A 24,553-nucleotide genomic window follows, 5' to 3' on the forward strand; every position below is an offset into this window, starting at 1 on the left:
TTTACCTCACAATTCTGCCTCTCAAGTGTCTGTAATTTGTGTCCTTTGCCCAATTTTCTCAGTGCTCTCCTCTCGATGGTGGCTCTGCCTAACCTCCTCCCGCTTATTTCAGTGGCCCTTCCCTCCTGGCTTCCTCCTATTCGCTGATGAAGGTCTTTCTTGACCCAATCCATGGCCACCTCTTGCTTGATGTCGTCTCTACCAGGGATGCCCAATTGGGCAATTTATTTCAGGGAAGGTGACTGGCAATGATGTAAACACAATTTCGCAACAGGCAGCCACCAGAAAGTGCAAAGAAAATCAAATTAACTTGCATTGTGGAATCGTGTACAATATTAAAACCACCAATAAAATTAGAACTTCTTACAAACTCATGTATTTGAAAAGTGGATCTATGAAATAAAAAGGCATGTGCACAAAATTACAAGTTGACATCTGCACCTAAAAATGATATGAGTGGTTAAAGAAACACTCAGAGCTATAACCAACTTTTAAAATTTTACCCTTGCTCAAGAAGTCCCTGTGCTGAACCAAATCAGCACCATCTTATTCTATGGGGCTATATTTTGCTCTGCTTTAGAAAAACAAAATAGGCTATTTTAACTGAAATCAACAACCCAATGGATTAGATTGAAACAGTGGATTCTTGAAAATGTGATGCACTCGAGTGAAACTTTGGGTGAGAGGGGATATCTATAAGCCAATCAACTGTTAGAAATGTTAAAAAGTTCCTTTCTAATAAACTGCCCCAAAAGTACTGGCAGCCAGTGCAGTACGGAAATGGACACATATTTCTGGTGGTAGGGAGTGTCTCCTGGCTAGCATGGTTTTTATTCATTCATGGGATGTGGGCTTTGTTGGCAATGTCATGTTGCAAACTTCTTAAAATAAAAAAAATATGAATATTGCAGAGACGTTTGAACACAAAACATATATGCACAAGATGAGGTGTATTAAAGGTGTATTCATAAAGCAATAGAGACATGTTAATACAGATGTTGGAATAGTTAGGAGAATACTTCAGCTTGCCTTGGGCAGGTGGCACAGCAGAGATATCTGCATTGCTCACAGCAGTTATGCTGGATACACCTGGTATAGTGCATAAGGATAATTCATGAACATTTACACCATTGCAATAGAAGCTTTGGGATCCAAATTCTAAGGTGCAATCATGGCTAACAAGTGATTGAGAGAAATCCTGAGACCTCACACAAAGCAGTATTCATAATGAAATGTTTTTGTGAGCACAAGTCATTAGTAGCTCTGCGTTATTATTTTCTTTTAATTTATTTTTAAAATTTAGAGTACCCAATTCATTGTTTCCAATTAAAGGGCAATTTAACACGGCCAATCCACCTGCACATCTTTGGGTTATGGGGCGAAACCCACGCAAACAAGGGGAGAATGTGCAAACTCCACACGGACAGTGACCCAGAGCCAGGATCGAACCTGGGACCTCGCCGCCGTGAGGCAGCAATGTTAACCACTGTGCCACCATGCTGCCCAGTTCTGCGTTATGTGACCCTGCACAAAGGATTCTGCTGTAATAGCCCCATTGCCTGCTATGGGTTAGCATCAGTAAGCATACAGCAAAATTAGATGCCCAGTTCTGGTGCAAAACTCCATGTTAGCCACAGCTACAGGTGACAGTCCTTTTGTATTTTGTCTATGCAGGTATCCAACTGTGCTAAGCTGTGACCTACAGGGACCATTGCAAGCTGCAAACATCCAAGTGGCAGCATGGTGGAACAGTGTCTAGCACTGCTGCCTCACAGCACCAGAGACCCAGGTTCAATTCCAGCTTTGGGTGACTGTGTGGAGTCTGTACCTTCTCCCAGTGTCTGCGAGGATTTCCTCTGGGTGCTCCAGATTCTTCCCAGTCCAAAGTTGTGCAGATTAGGTGGATTGGTCATGCTAAATTGCCCCTTAGCATACAAGGATGTGGAGGTTAGTTGGGTTTACGGGGTTACAGGGATAGGGCATGCCTTAGGTAAGGTACTCTTTCAGAGGGTCGGTGTAAACACAATGGGCTGAATGGCCTCCTTCTGCACTGTAAGGGTTCTATGGTCCAAGCAGTTGGAGAATGTCAAAGTACAAAATAAAAACAGATCATAGAAGTAGTGAAATCTTCAAAACTAATAATTCGCTTTAAGCAGATGTGCGGTATGCAATAGCTTGTGTGAAGAAAAAGTAGTGTCAGTTGTCTGAAAGACAAACAATGTGGCTGACTCCTCCACCACAGTTGCCTGGAAGACCTTGTGGTATAAAAATGAGAGTGGTGATCATCTCTGCTACTAATGAATCTTGGCAGATGGTTAACAATCCTCAACAGTTCTTTATGGCAAAGGTGTGTCCCTTGTCCTCCCACATGTGAGCCTGTGTTTACTCTTGCACCATTCTTCCTTCATCGACAGCTCACAATTACAATAAATCCGCTACCTTGGTTAGTATCAACAGCTAGATGGGCACGTCCTCTTCTCTGCACTCCCATCCATCCCATCCTCTCTTCAGTCTTATTCAGCACATTCATGCCATCAGGCAGGGGACACCTCTACAGTCTTCATTACTTTCTCTGCTGTGGCAATGTTTCAAAATTGGCCCTTTACTATCTCAGGAAATTACTTTGCTCTGCATGTCACAGTGAAGATAAATGCAATTTAGTCAGAGAATTTCGCCTTTAATTTTACAGACACAGGAATACTTCCTTCAATTTTACAGACGCAGGAATACTGATGTTCAGGTCTGGTAAGAAACAATCATTCATTTTGTGATTTGACCGTGCAGCGGCTGAATTGCTTCAGGCCAATTTTAACAAGCTTGACAACCTTCCCTTTTCAGTACCATATGGAGGTAAAGCTAACTCAGTAAAACTACGCAACGGCAGAGAGTCAGATAGCACTTTCTCCAGATAGTAAACTGCTCTCAGTCAAGTCTGCATCTTAAAAAAATCAAACAGAGCAAAATGTAGTCCATTTTTACATCCAGAACATTTGTGGTTTTTCCCTGAAGGGAAACTTGGCCATCTGCAGCCATACTAATGATTACTAAAAGGACAATTTATGACAAAATAAATACCAGGACATTCTAAAATATATAACTATTTACAAAAATGTACAATTTTTTTTCAATCCCAGTTCAAAATGTTGACTTGTTTTCTGACAACACAAACTGGGTCCTGGCAAAACTGAAACACATTCATCCATTGAAAATCAATAGTCAGTTGTACAGTTGACCATTGCACATTGCTTCAGGTTAAACAAAATGGCAAAGACCAAAACATTACTGAATGGAATTAGGAGTTTTTCACATCTACATTCTGGAGCAGACAGTAATTCAACCTCATATTGCTGGGCACTTGGCTTGTCAGGCAAATCTTGTGCACCAAAACTTGTCAAGCTTGAATAGTTTGAAAGCCATACACTCCAGAAGGCATTCTGGGTGTACTTAAAGAGAAGGGCGGCCACACTGAGGTGCAGCAGAACACAGAAATTCTCTACTTAACCAAGGCCCACCTTCAGACAGTTGGAAGAGAAATCGATGCACAGTAATGCAATACCAAAATAGTGTAGGTCACCGTGGCACCTTAAATGCAGAAATTTTAAGAATACAAAAGGTAATGGTTCTTAAGAGTAGCTCTCATTTTCCTGCCACGTCGTCATCCATTGTTTCTTGTCACATTTCTTGTTCAGTTTTCCATCCTCAAAGGTCTGTCGCTCTTCTTTCCGAATTCGGACTGCATGGTAGCGTGGAACACTATCATCATAACGGGAACGTTTAAAAAATCCACACTGTAAACAGGGGGTGAGGGGGGGAAAAGAGACAAAAAGAGAGAATTATATCAGTTGATTATGATACCGTAAGGTAAAGTCACCATAGCCCCAGGTGACCATAGGCTGCTTTCCCCTTTGAGGGGGAGAGCTGACTGGTGGTGGTTTAACCAGAGGATCACCACACCTCAGGCGACGGCCAAGGTTGAGAAGGCAAGGCCTCCATAATAACCTCAGCCGGTGTGGGAATTGAACACACGCTATTGGGCTTACACTGCATCACAAACCAGCTTTCCAGCCAACCGAACTAAACCAGCCCCCATGGCACAGTGCAAAGGAAACACACAGATCCTCCACAGTATTCTATTTGAGAAGCATACCACTCGAGAATTAAATATTTTGTGTTAGCCACTTGCCATTCTGAAGAATAACGGTATAGATTAGCTCAAATAATTTTTGACCAACAATTTATTTTTTAACAGTCATCGGGAAAAAAGCAACACATGGTAGAGGGTCTCAGGTTCCACTCTCAGCCAGAGCAGCAATTCAAGGGTGACAACTGACATCTCGCCCCAGGTTAAAGCAAAAATAAATTCAGACTCCTGGTCTCTGGTTAGTGACTTCTTTTTAAAAAAATATTTTATTAATTAATTTGAAATTTTTATAACAGTAACAAAAACAATGACATCAACAAGGTAAAATAAATATCCCCCCGCCCCCAGCCCAATCCTCACACACCTCAACCATACAACACCAATCCTCCCCCCCCCCACCCCGGAATACTGCATCCGCTGACATTTTAAATTTTCCCCGAGAAAGTCGACAAATGGCTGCCACCTCTGGGAGAACCTTAACATTGACCCTCTTAAGGCAAACTTTATCTTCTCGTAACTGAGAAACCCAGCCATGTCCCTAACCCAGGTCTCTACACGAGGGGGCTTCGAATCCCTCCACATTAATAAGATCCATCTCTGGACTACCAGGGAGGCAAAGGCCAAGACGTCGTGCTTTTAGCACCGTGGACATGACTTGCTGGGCTTCCCGCGCACCTCGCACACCTATCCTCTACCCCAAAAAACTTGCTCATCCTAGCCACTGTCATGTGTGCCTGGTGGACTAGCTTAAATTGTATCAGGCTAAGCCTGGCACATGATGAGGATGTATTAAGCCTGCTTAGGGCATCCGCCCATAGATCCACCTCTATTTCTTCTCCTAGCTCGTCCACTTGCCCTTCAGCTCCTCCACCAGAGTTTCCTCCGCCTCCGAAAGCTCCTGGTAAATATCCGATAACTTCCCCTCTCCCACCCAGGTACTGGAAACTACTATATCATGTAGCCCCCGTCCCCCGTGGCGGCAGCAGCGGAAAGGCCGGCACCTGTTTTCTCAGGAAGTCATGCACCTGCAAATACCTAAAACCATTCCCTGCTGGCAATTTAAATTTATCCTCCAAAGCTTTTACATAGAATTTACAGTGCAGAAGGAGGCCATTCGGCCCATCGAGTCTGCACCGGCTCCTGGAAAGAGCACCCTATCTAAGGTTAACACCTCCACACTATCCCCATAACCCAGTAACCCCATCCAACATTAAGGGCAATTTTGGACACTAAGGGCAATTTATCATGGCCAATCCACCTAACCTGCACATCTTTGGACTGTGGGAGGAAACCGGAGCACCCGGAGGCAACCCACGCACACACGGGGAGGATGTGCACACTCCGCACAGACAGTGACCCAAGCCGGAATCGAACCTGGGACCCTGGAGCTGTGAAGCAATTGTGCTATCCACAATGCTACCGTGCTTTCAAGCTGGGAAAGCTCCAGTCTATAAATAGATCCCCCATCCTTCTAATTCCTGCCCTCTGCCAATTCCTTAACCCGCCATTGGTTTAGTGACTTCTGTTAGAAGTGCACAATTATAGATACTGGGTGAAGCCATCAGATTAAAGGCCTTTATGATCCAATAGCCTGCCAACATACTGACGTTTCGTATACGACCAATGTCTACCTGGATGAGGTAGCGGAAGGCCAACACTGCCCCATTAACCTATAATCTTGCAACACTTGGGAGAGGACAACAGGAAATTGGCCAATGCTAGTTTTCATGTCGACATTTTAACACAATCAAGTAAAATATCAATCAGGCTCATTAATGAACCACTTAAAGCCAATTAGCCCCAAGTCCACCAGAATGTAATGAAGGCTGAGAGGGTTAAAGTGACTCACACGGGTCTCCCATAGTTCTCAAAGCCTGCTTACAGCTACCCACCACAGGAATTAAATCCCTGTCTACGTTTGCTGCAGAACATCCTGGAAGGCCACGTTTTCCCAAGCTGGAAAGATTTTACCCGCGGAAATTGGTTTCATTTTTTAAAAATCTGGCACGGTTTACCCTGTGCTTTTCAAGATCCGTGTTGTCACGGTCAAATGATAGTTGAGAAACCCACAGTATGTGGGGAATTGTCGCTCGACTGTAACTTTCTCCAAATTGGCCAATTAATGGCAGACAGCAGGCTGGCTGTCCCTTTAAAGGTGGGCTCTCAAAGCTGGAGGATCAGGAGCAGGTAAATGAGGGAGAGGGCACCCATGACAAAGGCACCCATTCTCCAACTTCCTGAATTAGAATTTTTTTTTTTTTTTGAATGTGGTTGCAACTGAAGAGGGGGGGGGGGGGCTCCAGGCTTGCCTGGACTAATGGCAAACTCCCGGTTTTTCTGCCATGTGACCACATCCAGACACTGCTGGGCAAGGGGGGGGGATGGCTGGCAAACAGCCAGCATTACAAATGTATGCACCCGCTCACCTCTGTGCGTGTCATATTGGGCCCAAAATATTCACTTCTATATTTTGGTTCACAAAAGGAAAAAACAAATACAGACTATAAATATCTTCCCAATAATATAGTTCAGTAAATGGATATCAAACAGTAAATTAAGCTTCAATAATGTCCACTGCAAAATTGTAGGCATGCAGCAAATTTATCAGTTCTATACACAGCATTTTAAACAGTGAAACTATAGAAAGATCTTTTACAGATCAATTTTGAAAGCTGGAACCTGCAAAAGAAGAAGAGTGAAAGGTCCCATTTGCAGTAGCCTGAAGAGTAAGCACCATTTCCCATGCAAAAAAAGTTTACATGCAAAGTCATTAAAGGGCTTCAGTCAATGTGTAAGAGACCAAAAGTTCCAATTAATGTAATAGCTGCTTTGTGTGACATATCTATTGTGGAACAGAGAGATGTTACCTAATTTTATAAAAGCAAAATACAGCAGATGCTGGAGATCTGAAATAAAATAGAAAATGCTGGAAAATCTCAGCAGGTCTGGTAGAATCTGTGAAGCGAGAAACAGAGTTAACGTTTAAAGTCTATATGACTGGAAAAAATCATATGGACTTGAAATATTAACCTGGTTTCTCTCTCCACAGAGGCTGCCAGACCTGCTGAGCTTTGCCAGTATTTTCTGTGCTATTTAATTTTGCCTGTTCTTCTTAGTGAAGAATGACTTTGGCCAAATTCTCCAGCCATTGGGATTCTCTTTTCCTGCTGCAGTGCACACTTGCTTGCTGGTTTCCCAGCGGTATGGGGTAGTTTCAATGGAAAATCCCATTGACAAGCGGAGGGAAGAGAGAATCCCGCTGTCTGTGAGCAGTGCGCTGCCGTGAACGGCTGTGGACTGGCGAATCCCACCGTTATATTTTCAGATAATTGCCCATGATGGCTTATTAAAACCAGATCCTAAACTAACTGAGTAAATGTACAACTTCAAATCTCATCTATTCAAAATTGCTTTCTCTCTTATTTTATCCGAACAACTTTATATTATCCCCTCTGCCGAAACCCGACATAATAAAGCAACTAAATGATCAGAAAAAGATTTGGTTAGTTGTTAATGCTGTGCGATTGCGTCCCCCTTTGAGTAAGCGAAGGGTAAAATGATGCCAAGCTCCACACACCATGCCCCTCCAAGCCATGAATTGGAGACCAATGGGACTATTTACCAATCAATGAGGGAGGTGAGTCAACATTATGCATCTGAAGTAAGTCTTTCTTTGTCAGAAGGCTGAACGGAGATCTCAGCCTTGGGATACCAGGTATCATAGTGAGGGCCTTTTCTGGTTTTCCTGAAGAAACCAAACTACAAGGAAACAATTTGTGTCATAATTCAAGATTTTTTAAAGTCAGTTATCAGCACACACTGGCTAAAAGTTACACAATTAATGGCAATGTGGGTGCAATTTTACAGAATATATTTTGATTCAGTACACATTCCTCAAATGTTTTTAAAATGCAATTCTAAAAAATATAATTGTGAAGAAAGGAAATGCCTACTTGGCACTGACATAAATATTTGCAAGTTTGTTATACTCTGAATAATCACAATTAAAGGATTACAATATTCAGACCATCCTCAAGACGTCCATACATGTTACTCGAGAAGGCAGCAGTTTTTGTTTGGATTGTTTTCACCAACTGTAACAAGGTCCAATCAAGTGATTGCACCAGTTTCACAACAGGACCCAATGAGGCATGCAAGAATTAAATCTTCCTCCCACTCCCCCCATATCCTAATGAACAAAATCATTCAGGACTTATAAAAAGAAAAGCTTTAGCTATCTTGAATTAACTGAACTCAGTATGGTGAGGAAAGAACAGCAGAACCAAAGGGAACAAAGATCATGGTGGAGGAATTATTCCAGATCCTTATTTTGATCTTAAATACAAGGATTTAAGATCAAAATAAGGATCTGTAATAATTAAAATGGATTAAAAATAGCGAGGTCTAGGGCAGCACGGTGGCCTAGTGGTTAGCACAACTGCCTCACGGCGCTGAGGTCCCAGGTTCGATCCCGGCTCTGGGTCACTGTCTGTGTGGAGTTTGCACATTCTCCCCGTGTCTGCGTGGGTTTCGCCCCCACAACCCAAAAATGTGCAGAGTAGGTGGATTGGCCACGCTAAATTGCCCCTTAATTGGAAAAAATAATTGGGTAATCTAAATTTAAAAAAATAAAAAAAAATAGCGAGGTCTTAAGTTTTAAATCTCAAGTTTTTAAAAAAAGTAATGCTTTATTTCTGATCAGTTCAGATAGTAGTCTAACATCTCATCAGATGCACATCCTGTTCTGTGTGGGAACTATTTGCAGCCTGCCAAAGATGCGGGAAGTGTTGTTAGCTGAAGTAGCTTAAGTCCGGGTTTCAGAGCATTAACAGTAACTGGCGCCACTGCAATGCATCATTGAAGCTGAGAGCTATGTGACCAGCACATTTCTAAATGTGGCCACCCTGCAACTCAACAGTTGCAGGACAAGAGAGAATGGATGCCTGCCAGAATACCAAAGAGGACCAGACAGTTTCTACACAGGTCCCCCGAGTTCATCTCGCTCCTCAGCCGGTATTCAGTTCTGCACACTGGGGAGTGCAGCCAAAGACATATCTATGGCACCAAGGGCGAGTCCAACTATATGGAGGTAGGAGGAGCAGGCAGATTTATAAAACAACACTAATAAAAGGATTCACTAGTTAGTAGGAAAGACAGGCATGCGGATGCAAGGTGGCATGTGCCTGCTGGGTGTTTTGGTCAAGAAGATCCCCGAGAGGCTGCAGTGCTGTATGAGACAGAAGGGTCAGTGGTAGTAGTCTATATCTGTACTAATTACATAAGTGGAAAGGGGAGGCGATCTTGCAGGTTGAATTTGGGGAACTAGGAAAGAGATTAATAGGCAAAGTCTCAACATTAGTGATTTCTGGATTGCTCCCAATGCCACGTGCAACATCAAGAAATAGTGAAGGAGAGAGGGGTTTACAATCCTGGGACATTGAGCCTGGTTTGGGAAATATTCGATCTTTATAGGCTTGAGGGATTGCACCTCAAAAAAGCCCAGACTAATGTCCCTGTAGAGCAGTTTGCTGGAGCTGTTCGGCAGGGTTTTAATTAACTTGATAAGGTGATAGAAACTAGATAGTATAATTAGAAAATAGAAACAAGGTGCACAGCGGTTTGGTAGAGACCGATCCATTAAATCCCAACAGTGCAGAAGGAGGCCTTTCAGCCCATCGAGTCTGCACCGGCCCTTGGAAAAAGCACCCTACTAAAACCCACGGCTCCACGTAATCCCCGTAACCCCATCTAATCATTTGGACACTAAGGGGCGATTTAACACGGCCAACCCACCTAACCTGCACATCTTTGGACTGTGGGGGAAAACCGGAGGAAACCCACGCAGATACGGAGAAAAAGTGCAAACTCCACCCAGATAGTCACCCATGGCCGGAATTGAACCCGGGTCACTGGAGCTGAGGCAGCAGTGCTAACAACTGTGCCACCGTGCAGCCTGTTAGAATAATAAATAGAAAGGTAGCCAGTGGAGTCACACAGAGGGAGTATAAAAAAGTCTGCATTATATTTATAGTGAAAGTACAGAGCATGGTAAATACGTTTGTACGCTGCAGGTGCAGATAACCACATGGGAATATAATATTATGGGATAATGGAATTCTGGCTCAAGAAAAGGACAAAACTGGGTATTAAATATTCCAGGACACAATATGTTCAGGAAAGATTCTACTGAGCACACTTCATGCTTCTTTTTGCCCTTTTTTCTGGCGCTACGGACCTTTTACTTCTCAGAAACTCTTGTAATTTAGCGTATTAGAGTTCTCTCTTCTCGGAGAGGCCCAAGGAAGGCAGATCCAAGAACATTTTGAGCCCAAACAGTTGGCTGATTCTGAAGCCTCTCACGGATCATCTGGTGGTAAGATGGAAGTGGTAGCTTCTGCTTCTCAAACCACTCCACTAAGGCCAGAGGCTCTCACCAGCATTTTGGTGAGTGAGCTAGATTAACACCAACAAAACTTGTCTGAGGATCTCAAAAGATCAATTGAAGAGGCCTTGGCCCCCATTCGTTTGGCTCTTGAAAACCACAAGACTGTCGAAGCTCACGGAGTTACAATTAAGAGCATGGAGGCGACACTATCGGATCATAGCGATCGGATCGTCTCCGATCTTCCTTTGGTGATTTAAGTCCAACAAATCATTAAAAACCAAATGAAATGACCTGGAGAATAGATCCAGGAGGCAGAACTTCATATTGTGGGGTTACCGGAGGGGACTGAGGGCCACACTCTTACTGAATATTTCTCGGACACATTCCACAAGATGGTGAGTGAGGGTGTATTTACATTCCCCCTGAAGCAGAGCGGGCCCATTGCTCAGTTTGACCAAAGCTTCGTTCTGGAGATCCACCTTGTGCTGTGATCGTAAGATTCCATAGTTGTAAAGAAAAGAAACAGGTTATTCGATGGGCAAGGGAACACTGTGATCTCAAGTAGGAAGGCCGCACCATTAGGCTGAACCAAGATATGAGTGCGGATCTAGCAAACAAAAGAGACGCTTTTAATGGAGTGAAATCCATCTCGTACAAGAATGGAGTCGAGTTCGGGATGGTCTACCCAGCTTGGCTTAGAGTGATGTTTGAGGAAAAAGACCACTTTTTCGGCATGCCGGGAGATGTGACCTCCTTTGTTCAAAAGCTCAAATTGGGCGCTGGTTAATCTGTTTTATGGCTGTGTACGGACACTTAATATTTTATGTTTTTTTCATGTTTATTATTTGGGTGTGATCTTAACGCCTTTGGTTAGATTGGAGGTATCTCTACTATTCGCTTTTTACATCAATCTGTTGTTCCCCTTCTCTTTTCATCGTTGTCATTGGACATGATAGTTAGACACGAGTGTGGGTGTAAGCTAAATAATGTTTTATTTTCCAGTTGGGAGTTAGTAAACAGGAGAGGTGTTAGAGAGTTTTCTGCAGCTCATTACAATAGTTTAAAAAATGAGCTCAGAGCTGGTGTTTAGTTTTGTTTTCTTAACTGTAAGCTTGAGGATATGTTATTGTTTGTCATGGTTTCAATATGGTGTATTTGGGTTTGTGAGGGGGGGGGGTAAGTGGGGGTTTTAGTGTTAGTTTGCGGACGGTGTCTGTTGGTTTTTCTTTGTCGAGTCATCTGACTTGGCTCGGTGGCCACCTTTTTACTTTTGTGGGTGTAGGGCAAAGGTAGGACTGGGCTCAGCTAGGTTTCCTACCACAGTTGAACGGTCTGCTGATAATCACTCTCTGGGCTCGCTAATGAAGAATGCTATTTGAGGTGAGAATTCTTGGCACTAAACTGCAGTGAATCGTCAGCTCCTTAAGAAGTAGAAGTGCAGGAAAAGTTAAACGGATCAAATTATACCATAAACACCTATACAAAGTTAGCTTTTCTCACTCACAATAAGTGGTTATGGGTCTCCTGGGCTGGGATGGATGGAAATCAGCCATGGATCATGCTTCTAACTGCCATCTAGTGGCCTCTTTGGAAAGTGCACGTTCAGGAAAGTTGGCGTGAAAACAGAATCAAACTCAGCTGCAATAGTCCCCGAGAATGAACGTAATGCTCGGGGCTCACACCTGAACATAACCTGCATAAGTGAGAGGTAGCAGAAGGCTACAAGTACATATAAAACAAGCTCACAACAAGAATCTAGGAGCTGGTGGAGGGAAGGGAGGGAAACTGGGATGAAATAAAACTGCCCTGCTGTGTACCCTTCATATACAAAGACAATCTACTTTAACAGAAGTGTGGCATGCTGAAAGTTTTTAAAACTTCATACGTTCAAACTGCATCTTATCCCTACCACACGTGGTTTCTCAATGAGGAACAGTTTGAAGATTCTCTAATTTATTTGAATTTAACTCAATGCCACTCACCTTCCATAATAAAAATACCAGAAGCGCCAACATCAAAATTCCAGCCAGGATAGCAACAAAAATGATCCACCAAGGAACGCCAAAGTAATGACTCACAGTTTTTTCAGGGAACACTGTGACCCGCACCTGAAGGAATATTTTACAAAGTTGCCCGTCAGTTCAAAAAAAGTTCCATTTTGGCCATCTGTATTGCTACATATCAAACATATTGGAACATTAATGTGGCATTTAAATGTGTTAAAGATAGCCAGTTAATAAACATTAAAGATCCAGCAAATTCGATATGAGACATGTTTACTGGCAAACTGCAAGTAAGACCACTTTCCAGGCGGGATTTACCAGCTGTTCACGATAGCGGGAAATTCTGGTCTCACGTCTGGGCACGGGTTTCCCATCAGCGAGGGGTGCTGTCAATGGGAAATCTCGCTGATAACCGCGGGTCCAGAAGATCCCGCTGGCAGGCTGCCTCTGCTGCCAAAAAACATGCAGTGGGAGGTCGGTAATTCCCGTTCTCAGTTTCAAATTACAACTTCAATTCCTAAATAGATACAAACTAAACAAGATACTCCTTTTGCTGTCATTGTCCATTTGAATAAGTAGAACATATGCTTAAAATCATCAAAATATTGGGCCATGAATCTTCAACTGAAAGTCTCTGAGGGAATTACTTTTTGTAAGTTTCTTGCCCACATTTCAATGCTGTACTGACTATAAGTACAAGTTTAAAAAAATATTAATTTGACCCCGATTTACATTTTTGTTTTGCAATTCTTTATAAATAGATTAAACATATTGCAATATGGGAGACATCCTTCTTACGGAAATTTAAGGATCGCAGAACATCAGTTCAAAACTTTTTGAACTTTTAAAAAGGAACTTAGATATAATATAGTCTTCAAAATAATTCAAAGCCAAGTGTAATATATTAGAAGTGCTTTTATGTTTGCTATTACTGCAGTAATCTCATAATAGCATTTGATAACATATGAAAAGGAAGCAAATTTATAGAAAATTACACAAGTAATACTGGGACTGGCTCTGCATTTAAATCTGCAATGTCACATAGAAATTGAAACATAGAAAGAGGCTATTTAGGCCCACAAGCTTGTTTTGATATGAGCTCATCAACCAGAGCTACGTAAATCTCATTTCCCTGCCTTTTCCAAAAAGCCATTTATGTAGTGTCTTTTCAATTATAAAAGCAATTGTCTTCTCATTGAGATGATAGAAATGAACATTACACGTTAGCAGTGTTAAGTTGGAAAGCTGCAACATGCTGCCAAAGATTTTACAACATGTGCGCTGCCTGTGCTCCAACTGCTGCTAATGCCCAACAGAAAACTGATCCCAAAGCCTTTGCCTCAACAGCTACTTTACGGAATGACAGAAAAATACAGTGCAGAAAAGGTCCTTTGACCCATCGAGTCTGTACCGCCACGTGAAAGGCATCTGATCTGCCAATCCTAATCCTATTTGCCAGCACTTGGTCCATAGCCTTGAATGTTAAGATGTGCCGAGGGCTCATCCAGGTACTTTACACAATCTTTATACTTTACTGGTGATGAAGGTTCACACCTGCAGTTTCTGCAGGAGACTGGCAGAACCAACAAAACAACTAAAAGCAGCCGTTTTCTCAGTTAGCCCATCGCCTGTCATTGGGCAGATGCAATAATCCATGGTATCGGGCAGAATCAACATGGTTTTGTGAAAGTGAAACTGTGCTTGACAAATGTATTGGAGTTCTTTGAGGATGTAACAAGCAAGGGTGGGTAAAGCAGTACCAGAGGATATCATGTATTTGGATTTCCAAAATCTGATAAGGTGCCACATAAAAGGTTACGAAAGAGTTCATGGGTTGGGAATAATATATTAACACAGAAAGAGCTGGTTAACTAAGAGGAAACAGGACACATCCAAAGATGCACAGGTTAGGTATATGCAGGTTAGGTAGTTTGGCCATCGTCAATGTGTGGGGTTACGGAGATAGGGTGGGGAAATGGACCTTGGTAGAGGCCCATTTTCAGCGGCTTAGTGCAGACTCGATGGGCTGAATGGCTTCCTTCTGCATTGTAGGAATTCTATGGAGGTCAGGACAAATGGATCATTTTCATTGTGGCGTGCCACTGGGATCAATGCTGGGGCTCAACTGGGCCTCAACTAATTCCGGTCAACATTGGTAAGACAGATGAAGGGACCAACCGAATTGTAGCCAAATTTGTTGATGACACGAAGATAGGTAGGAGAGCCAGTCAAGAGAAGGACACTGTCCACAAAGGGATATGGACTGGTTAGGTGAGTGGGCAAAAGTTTGTCAGATTGGAGTATAAATGTGGGGAAACGGGAGGTTGTCCACTTTGACAGGAAGAGCAGAAAAGTAGAATATTAATTAAATTGCGAGAGACAATAGAATGCTGCAGTACAGAGGGGTCTGGGTGTCCTTGTACATGAATCATAAAATGTCAGCATACAGGTACAGTAAGAAGGCAAATTAAATATCAACCTTTATTGCAAGGGGGGGGGGGGTGAAGTACAAAAGTAAGGAAATCTTGCTACAACTGTACAGGGCTTTGGTGAGACTGCACAGAGAATAGTGTGCACAGTTTTGGTGACATTACTTAAGGAGAGACATACTTGCATTGGAAGTAGTTCAGAGAAGGCTCACTCAACTGATTCCTGTGGCAAACGGTTTTGTCTTTTGAGGAAAAATCGGTAGGGTGTGGTTTAGAAGAGTGAGAGGTGATCTTATTGAAACATACAAGATTCTGGGGGGGGGGGGCAAGTGCTTGACAGGGTAAATGAGATGATGTTTCCTCTCATGGTGCAAGCTAGAACTAGGAAAGACAGTTTAAAAATAAGCAATCCCTGATTTAAGACAAGAGATGAGGAGGAATGTCTTCCTTCAGACCAGTCGTCAGTCTTTGGCATTCCTTTTCCAATCAAATAGTGGAGGCTCAGCCACTGAATATATTCAAAGCTGAATTATACAGATATTGATAGAAACATAGAAAATACAAGCAGGAGGAGACCATTCAGCCGTTCGAGCCTGCTCCGCCATTCAATACGCTGATCCTGCGTTCTCCCCATATGCCTTGATCCCTTTAGCCCAAGAGCTATATCTAATTCCTTCCTGAAATTACTCATCGTTTTTACCTCAACTACTTTCTGTGGTAGTGAATTCCACAGATTCACCACTCTCTGGGTGAAGAAATTTCTCCTCACCTCAGTCCTAAAAGGTTTACGCCTTATCCTCAAACTACGATCCCTAGTTCTGGAGTCCCTCACCATTGAGAACATTCTTTCTCAATCTACCGTGACTAATCCTGTCAGAATTGTGTAAGTTTCTAGGAGATCAACTTCACTCTTCTAAAACTCCAATGAATATGATCTGAACCAATGTACACTCTTCATATGACAGTCCTGCCATCCCAGGAATCAGACTGGTAAACCTTCGCTGCACTCCCCCATAGCAAGAACATTTTTGCTCAGATAAAGACATCAAAACTCCTCACAATACTCCAGATGTGGCCTCACCAATGCCCCATACAATTGTAGTAAAACCTCTATTCCTATACTCAAATCCTCTCACTGTGAAGGTTAACATACCATTTGCCTTATTTACTGCCTGCTGGACCTGCGAGCTTACTTTCAGTGACCGATGCACAAGGACACCAAGGTCTTACAGAGTATCCACCTCTCTCAATTTACACCCATTCAAATAATAATCTGCCTTCCTATTTTTGCTACCGAAATGGATAACCTCACACTTGTCCACATTATACTGCATCTGCCATGCATATGTCCATTCACTCAGCTCAGCCTGTCCAAGTCCTGCTGAAGGATCTCTGCATCCTTAGTGTTGCCCTTAGTGTTGGTTGGGGTTACTGGGTTATGGGGATAGGGTGGAGGTGTGGGCTTGGGTAGGGTGGTCTTTCCAAGGGCCGGTGCAGACTCAATGGGCCGAATGACCTCCTTCTGCACTGTAAATTCTATGGTAATCCTCCTCACCGTTCACCTTCCAACCCAACTTTGCATCATCTGCAAATTTGGACATAATACATTTAGTTCCCTCGTCCGAATCATTAATATATAATGTGAATAGTTGGGGTCCCAGCACAGATTCCTGCAGTGCCCCACTAGTCACTGCCTGACAATCAGAAAAATACCCATTTATTCAAACTTTTTGTTTCCTGTCTGCTAATTAGTTTATGGACGGCACGGTAGCACAGTGGTTAGTACTGTTGCTTCACAGCATCAGAGACTCTGGTTCGATTCCCCGCTTGGATCACTGTCTGTGCGGAGTCTGCATTTTCTCCCTGTGTCTGCGTGTGTTTCCTCCGGGTCCTCCGGTTTCCTCCCGCAAAGTCCCGAAAGATGTGCTTGTTCTCCCTCAGTGTATCTGAACAGGCGCCGGAGTGTGGCGACTAGGGGATTTTGACAGTACTTCTTTGGAGTATTAATGTAAGCCTACTTGTGACACTATACAGATTATTATTATTTCTATCCATCTCAAGACACTACAAATAATCTCATGCGCTTTAACTTTACATATTAATCTGCTCTGTGAGACCTTGTCAAAAGCCTTCTGTCTGCCTGGCCAACTCTACCAGTTACATTTCCAAAGAATTCTTGTTGATTTGTCAAGCATGATTTTCCTTTTGTAAATCCATGCTGACATAGTCTAATTACACCACTGCTTTCCAAATACTGTGCTATGAAATCCTTGATAATGGACTCCAGCAACTTCCCCACAATTGAAATGAAAATGAAATGAAATGAAAACAATTGATGTTAGGCACTCTGGTCTATAATTCCCTGTTTTCTCACTACCTCCCTTTTTGAATAGCAGTGTTACATTCGCTACCCTCCAACCTATAGAAACAATTCCAGAGTCCAAAGAATTTTGGAAAATGACCATCAATGGATCTTTTATTTCTAGGGCCACTTTAAGTACTCTGGATTGCAGATTAACAGGCCCTGGAGATTTGTTCGCTTTCAATCCCATTAATTTCCCCCAAACCATTTATTTACTAATACTAATTTCCTTCAGCTCCTCACTAAAACTTGTGCTTCTCCAAAAGTCTGGTACATTATTCATGTCTTCCTTTGTGAAGACAGAAACAAAGTACGAATTTAGCTCCTCAGCCATTTCTTTATTCCATGTTATGAATTACCCCATTTCTGACTGTTAGGGGCCTACATTAGTTTTTATTAACCTTTTTCTCTCCATATATACAATCAGTTTTATGTTCCCTGCTGGTTTACTTTCAAATTGTATTTTCCTCTTCTTAATCAATTCCTTGGTCTGCCTTTGCTGAATTTAAACTGTCCCCATTCCTCAGGCCTACTGCTTTTTCTAGCTAATTTGTATGCCTCTTCTTTGAATCTAATACTATCTCTAATTTCTCTTGTAAGCCATGTTCCCTTTCTACTCTTTCACCAAATAGGAACAAACAACTTTTGGAGTTCACCTATTCATTCCTTGAATGCCTGCCATTGCCTATCCACTCTCCTTCCTTTCAGTAACGTTTCCCAGTTCATCATAGCCAACTCATGCCTCATACTATCAATGATGTGGAGATGCCGGCGTTGGACTGGGGTGAGCACAGTAAGAAGTCTTACAACACCAGGTTAAAGTCCAACAGGTTTGTTTCAAACACGAGCTTTCGGAGCACGGCTCCTTCTTCAGGTGAATGGAAAGGCTTGTTCCAGAAATGTTTATATAGACACAGTCAGAGATGCCCCGGAATGCGAGCACCTGCAGGCAATCAAATCATCAAAGATGCAGAGAGAGAGGTAACTCCAGGTTAAAGAGGTGTGAATTGTCCCAAACAGATGCTGAAAGATGCCCTCGTACGAACGGGATATGGCGCTCGACTCATTGATCGACAGTTCCACCGCGCCACAGCAAAAAACCGCACCGACCTCCTCAGAAGACAAACACGGGACACCACTGACAGAGTACCCTTCGTCGTCCAGTACTTTCCTGGGGCGGAGAAACTACGACATCTTCTTCGCAGCCTCCAACACATCATCAGCGAGGATGGACATCTTGCCAAGGTCATCCCCACACCCCCACTACTGGCCTTCAAACAACCGCGCAACCTCAAACAAACCATTGTTTGCAGCAAATTACCCAGCCTTCAGAACAGCAACCACAACACCACAAAACCCTGCCAGGGTAATCTCTGCAAGACATGCCAGATCATCGACATGGACACCACCATTACACGTGGAAACACCACCCACCAGGTACGCGGCGCATACTCGTGCGACTCGACCAATGTAGTCTACCTCATACGCTGCAGGAAAGGATGTCCCGAAGCGTGGTACATTGGCGAGACCATGCAGACACTGCGACAACGAATAAACGGGCATCGTGCGACTATCAACAGGCAGGACTGTTCCCTTCCAGTTGGGGAACACTTCAGCAGTCAAGGACATTCAGCCTCTGATCTCCGGGTCAGCATTCTACAAGGAGGCCTTCAGGAGACGCGACAACGCAAAATTGCTGAGCAAAAACTTATAGCTAAGTTCCGCACGCATGAATGCGGACTCAACCGGGATCTGGGATTCATGTCGCATTACATTCGGCCCCCACCAACAAGCCTGGACTTGCAGAGGCCTACCGACTGAACTGGCTTGGGACAATTCACACCTCTTTAACCTGGAGTTACCTCTCTCTCTGCATCTTTGATGATTTGATTGCCTGCAGGTGCTCGCATTCCGGGGCATCTCTGACTGTGTCTATATAAACATTTCTGGAACAAGCCTTTCCATTCACCTGAAGAAGGAGCCGTGCTCCGAAAGCTCGTGTTTGAAACAAACCTGTTGGACTTTAACCTGGTGTTGTAAGACTTCATACTATCAAAGTTACCTTTATTGAGGTTCAGTACCTTGGTCTCAGAATCAACTCGCTCATTATTCACCTTGATAAAGAATTCTACCATGTTATGGTCACTCATAACAGGGGCTCTCTCACAACTAGATTACCAACTAATCCTTTCTCATTGCACAGCACACAGTCTAGGATGGCCTGTTCTCTTGTTGGTTCCTTAACATATTGGGCAGCACCGCAGCACAGTGGGTAGCACTGTTGCTTCACAGCTCTAGGATCCCAGGTTCGATTCCCGGCTTGGATCACTGTCTATGTGGAGTCTGCACATTCTCCCTGTGTCTGCATGGATTTCCTCCGGGTGCTCCAGTTTCCTCCCACAAGTCCCAAAAGACGTGCTGTTAGGTAATTTGGACATTCTGAATTCTCCCTCTGTGTACCCGAACAGGCGCCGGAATGTGGCGACTATGGGCTTTCACAGTAACTTAAGTGCAGTGCCTACTTGTGACAATAAAGATTATTATTATATTGGTCCAGAAAACCATCCATATATACTTCAGAAATTTCTCCTTTATTGTACTGTAACTAATTTGAGTCAGCGAATATAGATGCAGATTAAAGTCACCCATAATCACAGGTCACCCACAGGTGTTCCTTTATCACATGCATTTCCTGTCTAATGCTATTCCCAACATTACCACTGCAGTTTGGTGGTCTGGATACAACTCCTACAAATCTTTTTTTCTCCTTGATGTTTCTTAACTCGACCCAGACAGATTCCACATCATCTGTACTAATATCCCCTGTCCGCAAACCACGATGGGGGTGGGCCAGCCATGCAAAAAGGGTGTATACTGCCTGTGTAGAGTCTGTACATTCTCCCCGTGTCTGCGTGGACTGGGAGAGCCCACCAATGGAAGACATGCTGCACCATTGGGGCGGGGTGGGGGGATGGAACTCCTGAATGGCCCTCTTATAAACTGAACTGATCTTTATATGCATCTTCTCTACAGTCGTAGCACTATCTAGCACATACTTCACCCACTGTCTATGTTTATGTATTTTCATAATGTATCCTCCTGCATTTATCATGTTTTCATGTATGGAGTGAATCTGCCTGGACTGTATGTAGAACAATACTTTTCACTGTACCTCAGTACATATGACAATTAATCTAAACCTCAGTTTTCCTGAAAATATTTAGATAAGTATGGCCTGCCCCTCACAAAATCCATGTTAGCCATCCTTTTTTTTAAAAAAAGAGTCTTATAATTTTGGCATGTAGTATGTATTCTGGAAGTTTACCCCCGCATGATATTTGGACAATTATGACTATATTATTGAAATACATGAATAGGATGGGAATAGAGGGATACGGATCCCGTAACTGCAGAAGATTTTAGTTTAGACGGACAGCATGGTCGGCGCAGGCTTGGAGGGCCGAAGGGCCTGTTCTTGTGCTGTACTTTTCTTTGTTCTTTGACTAATATGATCATTGTCTACTTGCCGTCATTCTACAGTATATTGTTATGCATGTAAAGTTAAACTTTGTCACACCTTTCACACTGCACTTCAATACAAGTGAATTTAAAATCAAAAATGTTATGTTAATGATTATTTTTACTTATCATATATCTTTGCATTAAAGATCATTGGTGAACATTTTGTCTAACAGTTTTTTTGGCTCTTTTCTACATTGCATACTTAATTTCTTCTTAGATTGCTACAATGAGTAAATTACCTCAGTTTCAGCATTGTTAATCAAAATATTTTTGGCTTCAGATTCAACAGTTATCATGGCTTTAACAATGATATCAAGGTAGTTCAGTTTGGAAAATTCCTGAAAAACAACAGAAAGCACATTTTAGTACAATATTGCATTAAAAACAATTCTAGAAGCTCACATTCACAGAAGATTAACAAACACAACTCAGATTCACGTTTACCTCTAAGAATGTGGTGTTCCATAGGCGAGAACGTAAAACTAGGAATGCATTGCTTTCGAGTCCTTGAAGGGGGCACTTTATATCAACACATTTCGCAGTTTTGGAATCGTCACAATTCTGCAGAATAATTCATTTTGCAGTCAGTTTTGAAACAAAAGGATTTGGAAACAAAATTTTTGAATCGACATCTGCACTTACCAGAGTTACATATTTTTTCTTATCAGAGAAGAAGGATGGTTTTGTTCCTGGATTCTTCTTGGATTCATTGTCCTCAAGCTCCCTTCTTCTCCTTGTATGATGAGAAATTTCCTGAAATAAAATAACTATGTAGCTTATGAGGATCACAAAATAGTGCAGATTAGGTCTATAAGCAGATAGATGAACGACAATGGAAACTTATGCCTACTGACTTCAACAGGCCAAGACTGAGGTTTGATTCCCAAATTGTGCCGAGACAACTGATCACAGCCAGTGTAGCACTGGCAGTGTTACATCTGACCTTACTTACTCCACAGCTGAGAAACAGAAAAAACATACACCCTGGGTTCTTGATTCTGATCACTATCTGGAGATTATTGCGGGAAATTGCACGCACGAGTCTGAGAGAGAACAGCAACCTGAGCAGTAGACTGGAGGAACATTCACCTTTGTGAAAGGGAAATTAAAATCACTTGGAAATCGTGTTTGATTGAAAACCGTTTCTGAAGTAACAAGCAAGGTGAATAAAGGGAAATGTATAGGTGTGACATAGTTAAGATTTCCAAAAGGCATTTGATAATGTGCCACAACAAAAGTTACTACAGGAGATAAAATTAGATAGTGTAAAGGGAAACATATTAGCATGGTTAAAGGATTGGTGAGGTAACAGGAGGCAGAGTAGGGACAAATGGCTCTTTTTCAGCTTGGCAAGCTAGAACCAGAGGAGTTTCACAGGGATCTGCGCTGTGGCCTCGTCTATTTAAAATCTACAACAAAGACTGGGGTCAGGGGTCTGAATGCAGAGTAGCTAAATTTTTCGATGACACCAAGAAGTCAGGAATCCAAGGTGGAATAAAATAGAACAGAATTTTCAGTGCAGAAGGAGGCTATTTGGCCCATCAAATCTATACTGGCCCCTGAAAGAGCACCCTACCTAAGCCCACACCTCCACCCTATCCCTATAACTCAACCTAACTTTTGGATACTACAGGGCAATCTACCGTGCCCAATCCACCTAACCCGCACATCATTGGACTGAGAGAGGAAACTGGAGCACCCAGATGAAACCCACGCAGACAAGGGGAGAACATGCAGACTTTGCACGGACGATGAACCTAGCCGGGAAACGAACCCGGGTTCCTGCTGCTTTGAAGCAACAGTGCTAACGACTGTGCTACCGTGCCGCCGTTCTCAAGAGGTGGTGGAGAGTTTGATAAGGGTTGTAAGATAGACCAAGCAAGTGGGTAGAAACATGGCAAATGGAATATATTGTGGTAAAATGTGAACTTGTCCACAATGGTAGGTAGCAGCATCTAGTTAAATGGAGCAAGATTGCAGAACTTGGTGGTTAGTGGTTGGAGAGAGATTTGGGAGGCCTGGTACGTGAATCACAAAAGTTAATGTGTGGGTACATCAAGTTATCAGAAAGGCAAATAGAATGTTGGTGTTTATTGCAAGAGGAATGGAATATTAAAGTAGGGATGTTTTGCTGCAGATATACAGGGCGCTGCTGATACCACATCTGGGATACATGTACAGTTTTGGTCTCCTTATTTAAAAAAGGTATTGCATTAAAAGCAGTTCAAAGAAGGTTCACTCGAAATTCTTGGGATGGGGGCTTATCTGCTGTGGAAAGGTGAGCCTATATCCATTGGAGTTTAAAAGAATGTGAGGTGATCTGATTGAAACACGAAAAGGGACTTGATAGGGTAGATAACAGAAGGATGAGGGAGTCTAAAGCTAGGGAATAGAGTTTAAGAAGGGACGGCACGGTGGCACAGTGGTTAGCAGCGCCAGAGACCCAGGTTCAATTCCGACCTCGAGTCACTGTCTGTGCGGGGTCTGCACATTCTCCCAGTATCTGCATGGGTTTCCTCCGGGTGCTCCGGTTTCCTCCCACAGTCCAAACATGTGCAGGTTAGATTGATTGGTCATGCTAAATTGTCCCCAGGAGGAATTACATGGGATGGGTGGGGGATTGGACCTAAGTAGGGTGATTTTTGAGAGGGCGGGCGCAGTCTTGACAGGCAAAATGGCCTCCTTCTACACTGTAAGGATTCTATGAATTCCTGTTAAGACGCTACCCGAGGCCCTCCTCTGATGCGCCGACTTCCCGATGGCGTGGGTCACTCATGCTATTAATTTTTGTGAACCTGGCGTGGCAGCTTGCGGACTGAGTCCAGCGCCGCCAAAGCCGGGTGGGAGCCGTTCAGTGGGCGAGCCCGGTCAAAGGGGAACAGTTTTTGACAGGCCGGGTCCGCGCGCGGTAGCTGCTGGCCACTGCCGTGTGCATTCGCGGCCACAGGCAATTCTCCAGCCGTATCCGCAGCCATTACGCTAGCCCCTCATCAGACAGAAGATCGGGGCAGCTTTTGCAATTTTTTTGGACTGTTTTTTGACTGTTCCCACGCCGGCCCATTATTTCCTATGCTTTCCCTCTTATGATTAAGATGGAGTTTTTTTTTAAAAGTATAAATATTGTAGCATAACATTGATATCATTTTTAACAAGAATAGTTTAATGCTGCCTGCTGTTAAAATAAAAACATTCCCTATCTAAATCAGGTTACTTACTTAAAAACAACCAAATACACATTTTAGGCTGTTTGTATGGGAACTACATAACTTCATGTCAGTGATAGTACAACTCACAAAGAAAGCAATGATTTACTACAACACAAGGTGCAGTAACCTTGTAATTCGATCTCAGCTTTGAGTACAAAGTTAAGTACCTTAAACTGTCGATTGTTTATTTCTTTACTGGGCTTGCATTGTATGTTATCGATGCCTTTCGAGTCGATTTTCACCAAATAGAGGAGCCATTTTCCATTGGCTATTTCCTTTGGCCACTTGATTTGTAGCCAAGTAGTGTTCAGAGATTTAAGTGATGTGCCCAGATTAATTATCTATGAGGAAACAAAACATTTTGAAGTTTAAATCAGTACAACACTCTTCACTGTTTAATAGTTGTAGCCACTCTCATTATGAACAGATGATCTTGGCAAGGATTTAAGCCAACAGCATTTTACAATATTTAAAACTGATTAAAATAGGAAGCCAAGCTCATCAA

General features: G+C 42.9%; 1 protein-coding gene across 2 annotated transcripts in view; it reads right to left on the reverse strand.

Moving 5' to 3' along the window:
- Positions 1-2,656: 2,656 nt before the first annotated feature.
- LOC119961903 (integrin alpha-6-like) overlaps positions 2,657-24,553 on the reverse strand; it is a 134,473-nt gene continuing 112,576 nt past the window's right edge. The window contains exons 20-26 of one of the 2 annotated variants that reach the window (XM_038789413.1): positions 24,216-24,389; positions 21,485-21,595; positions 21,287-21,403; positions 21,082-21,180; positions 12,509-12,634; positions 7,764-7,900; positions 2,657-3,788 (exon numbers count right to left, since the gene is read on the reverse strand). In XM_038789413.1, coding sequence (XP_038645341.1) covers positions 7,790-7,900; positions 12,509-12,634; positions 21,082-21,180; positions 21,287-21,403; positions 21,485-21,595; positions 24,216-24,389 — 738 coding nt within the window. In that variant the 3' untranslated portion in view covers positions 2,657-3,788; positions 7,764-7,789. The remainder of the gene's footprint in view (positions 3,789-7,763; positions 7,901-12,508; positions 12,635-21,081; positions 21,181-21,286; positions 21,404-21,484; positions 21,596-24,215; positions 24,390-24,553) is intronic. The other variant, XM_038789412.1, reaches the window with a different exon arrangement.

This window comes from Scyliorhinus canicula, chromosome 2, assembly GCF_902713615.1.
Source record: "Scyliorhinus canicula chromosome 2, sScyCan1.1, whole genome shotgun sequence".
Taxonomy (NCBI): Eukaryota; Metazoa; Chordata; class Chondrichthyes; order Carcharhiniformes; family Scyliorhinidae; genus Scyliorhinus; species Scyliorhinus canicula.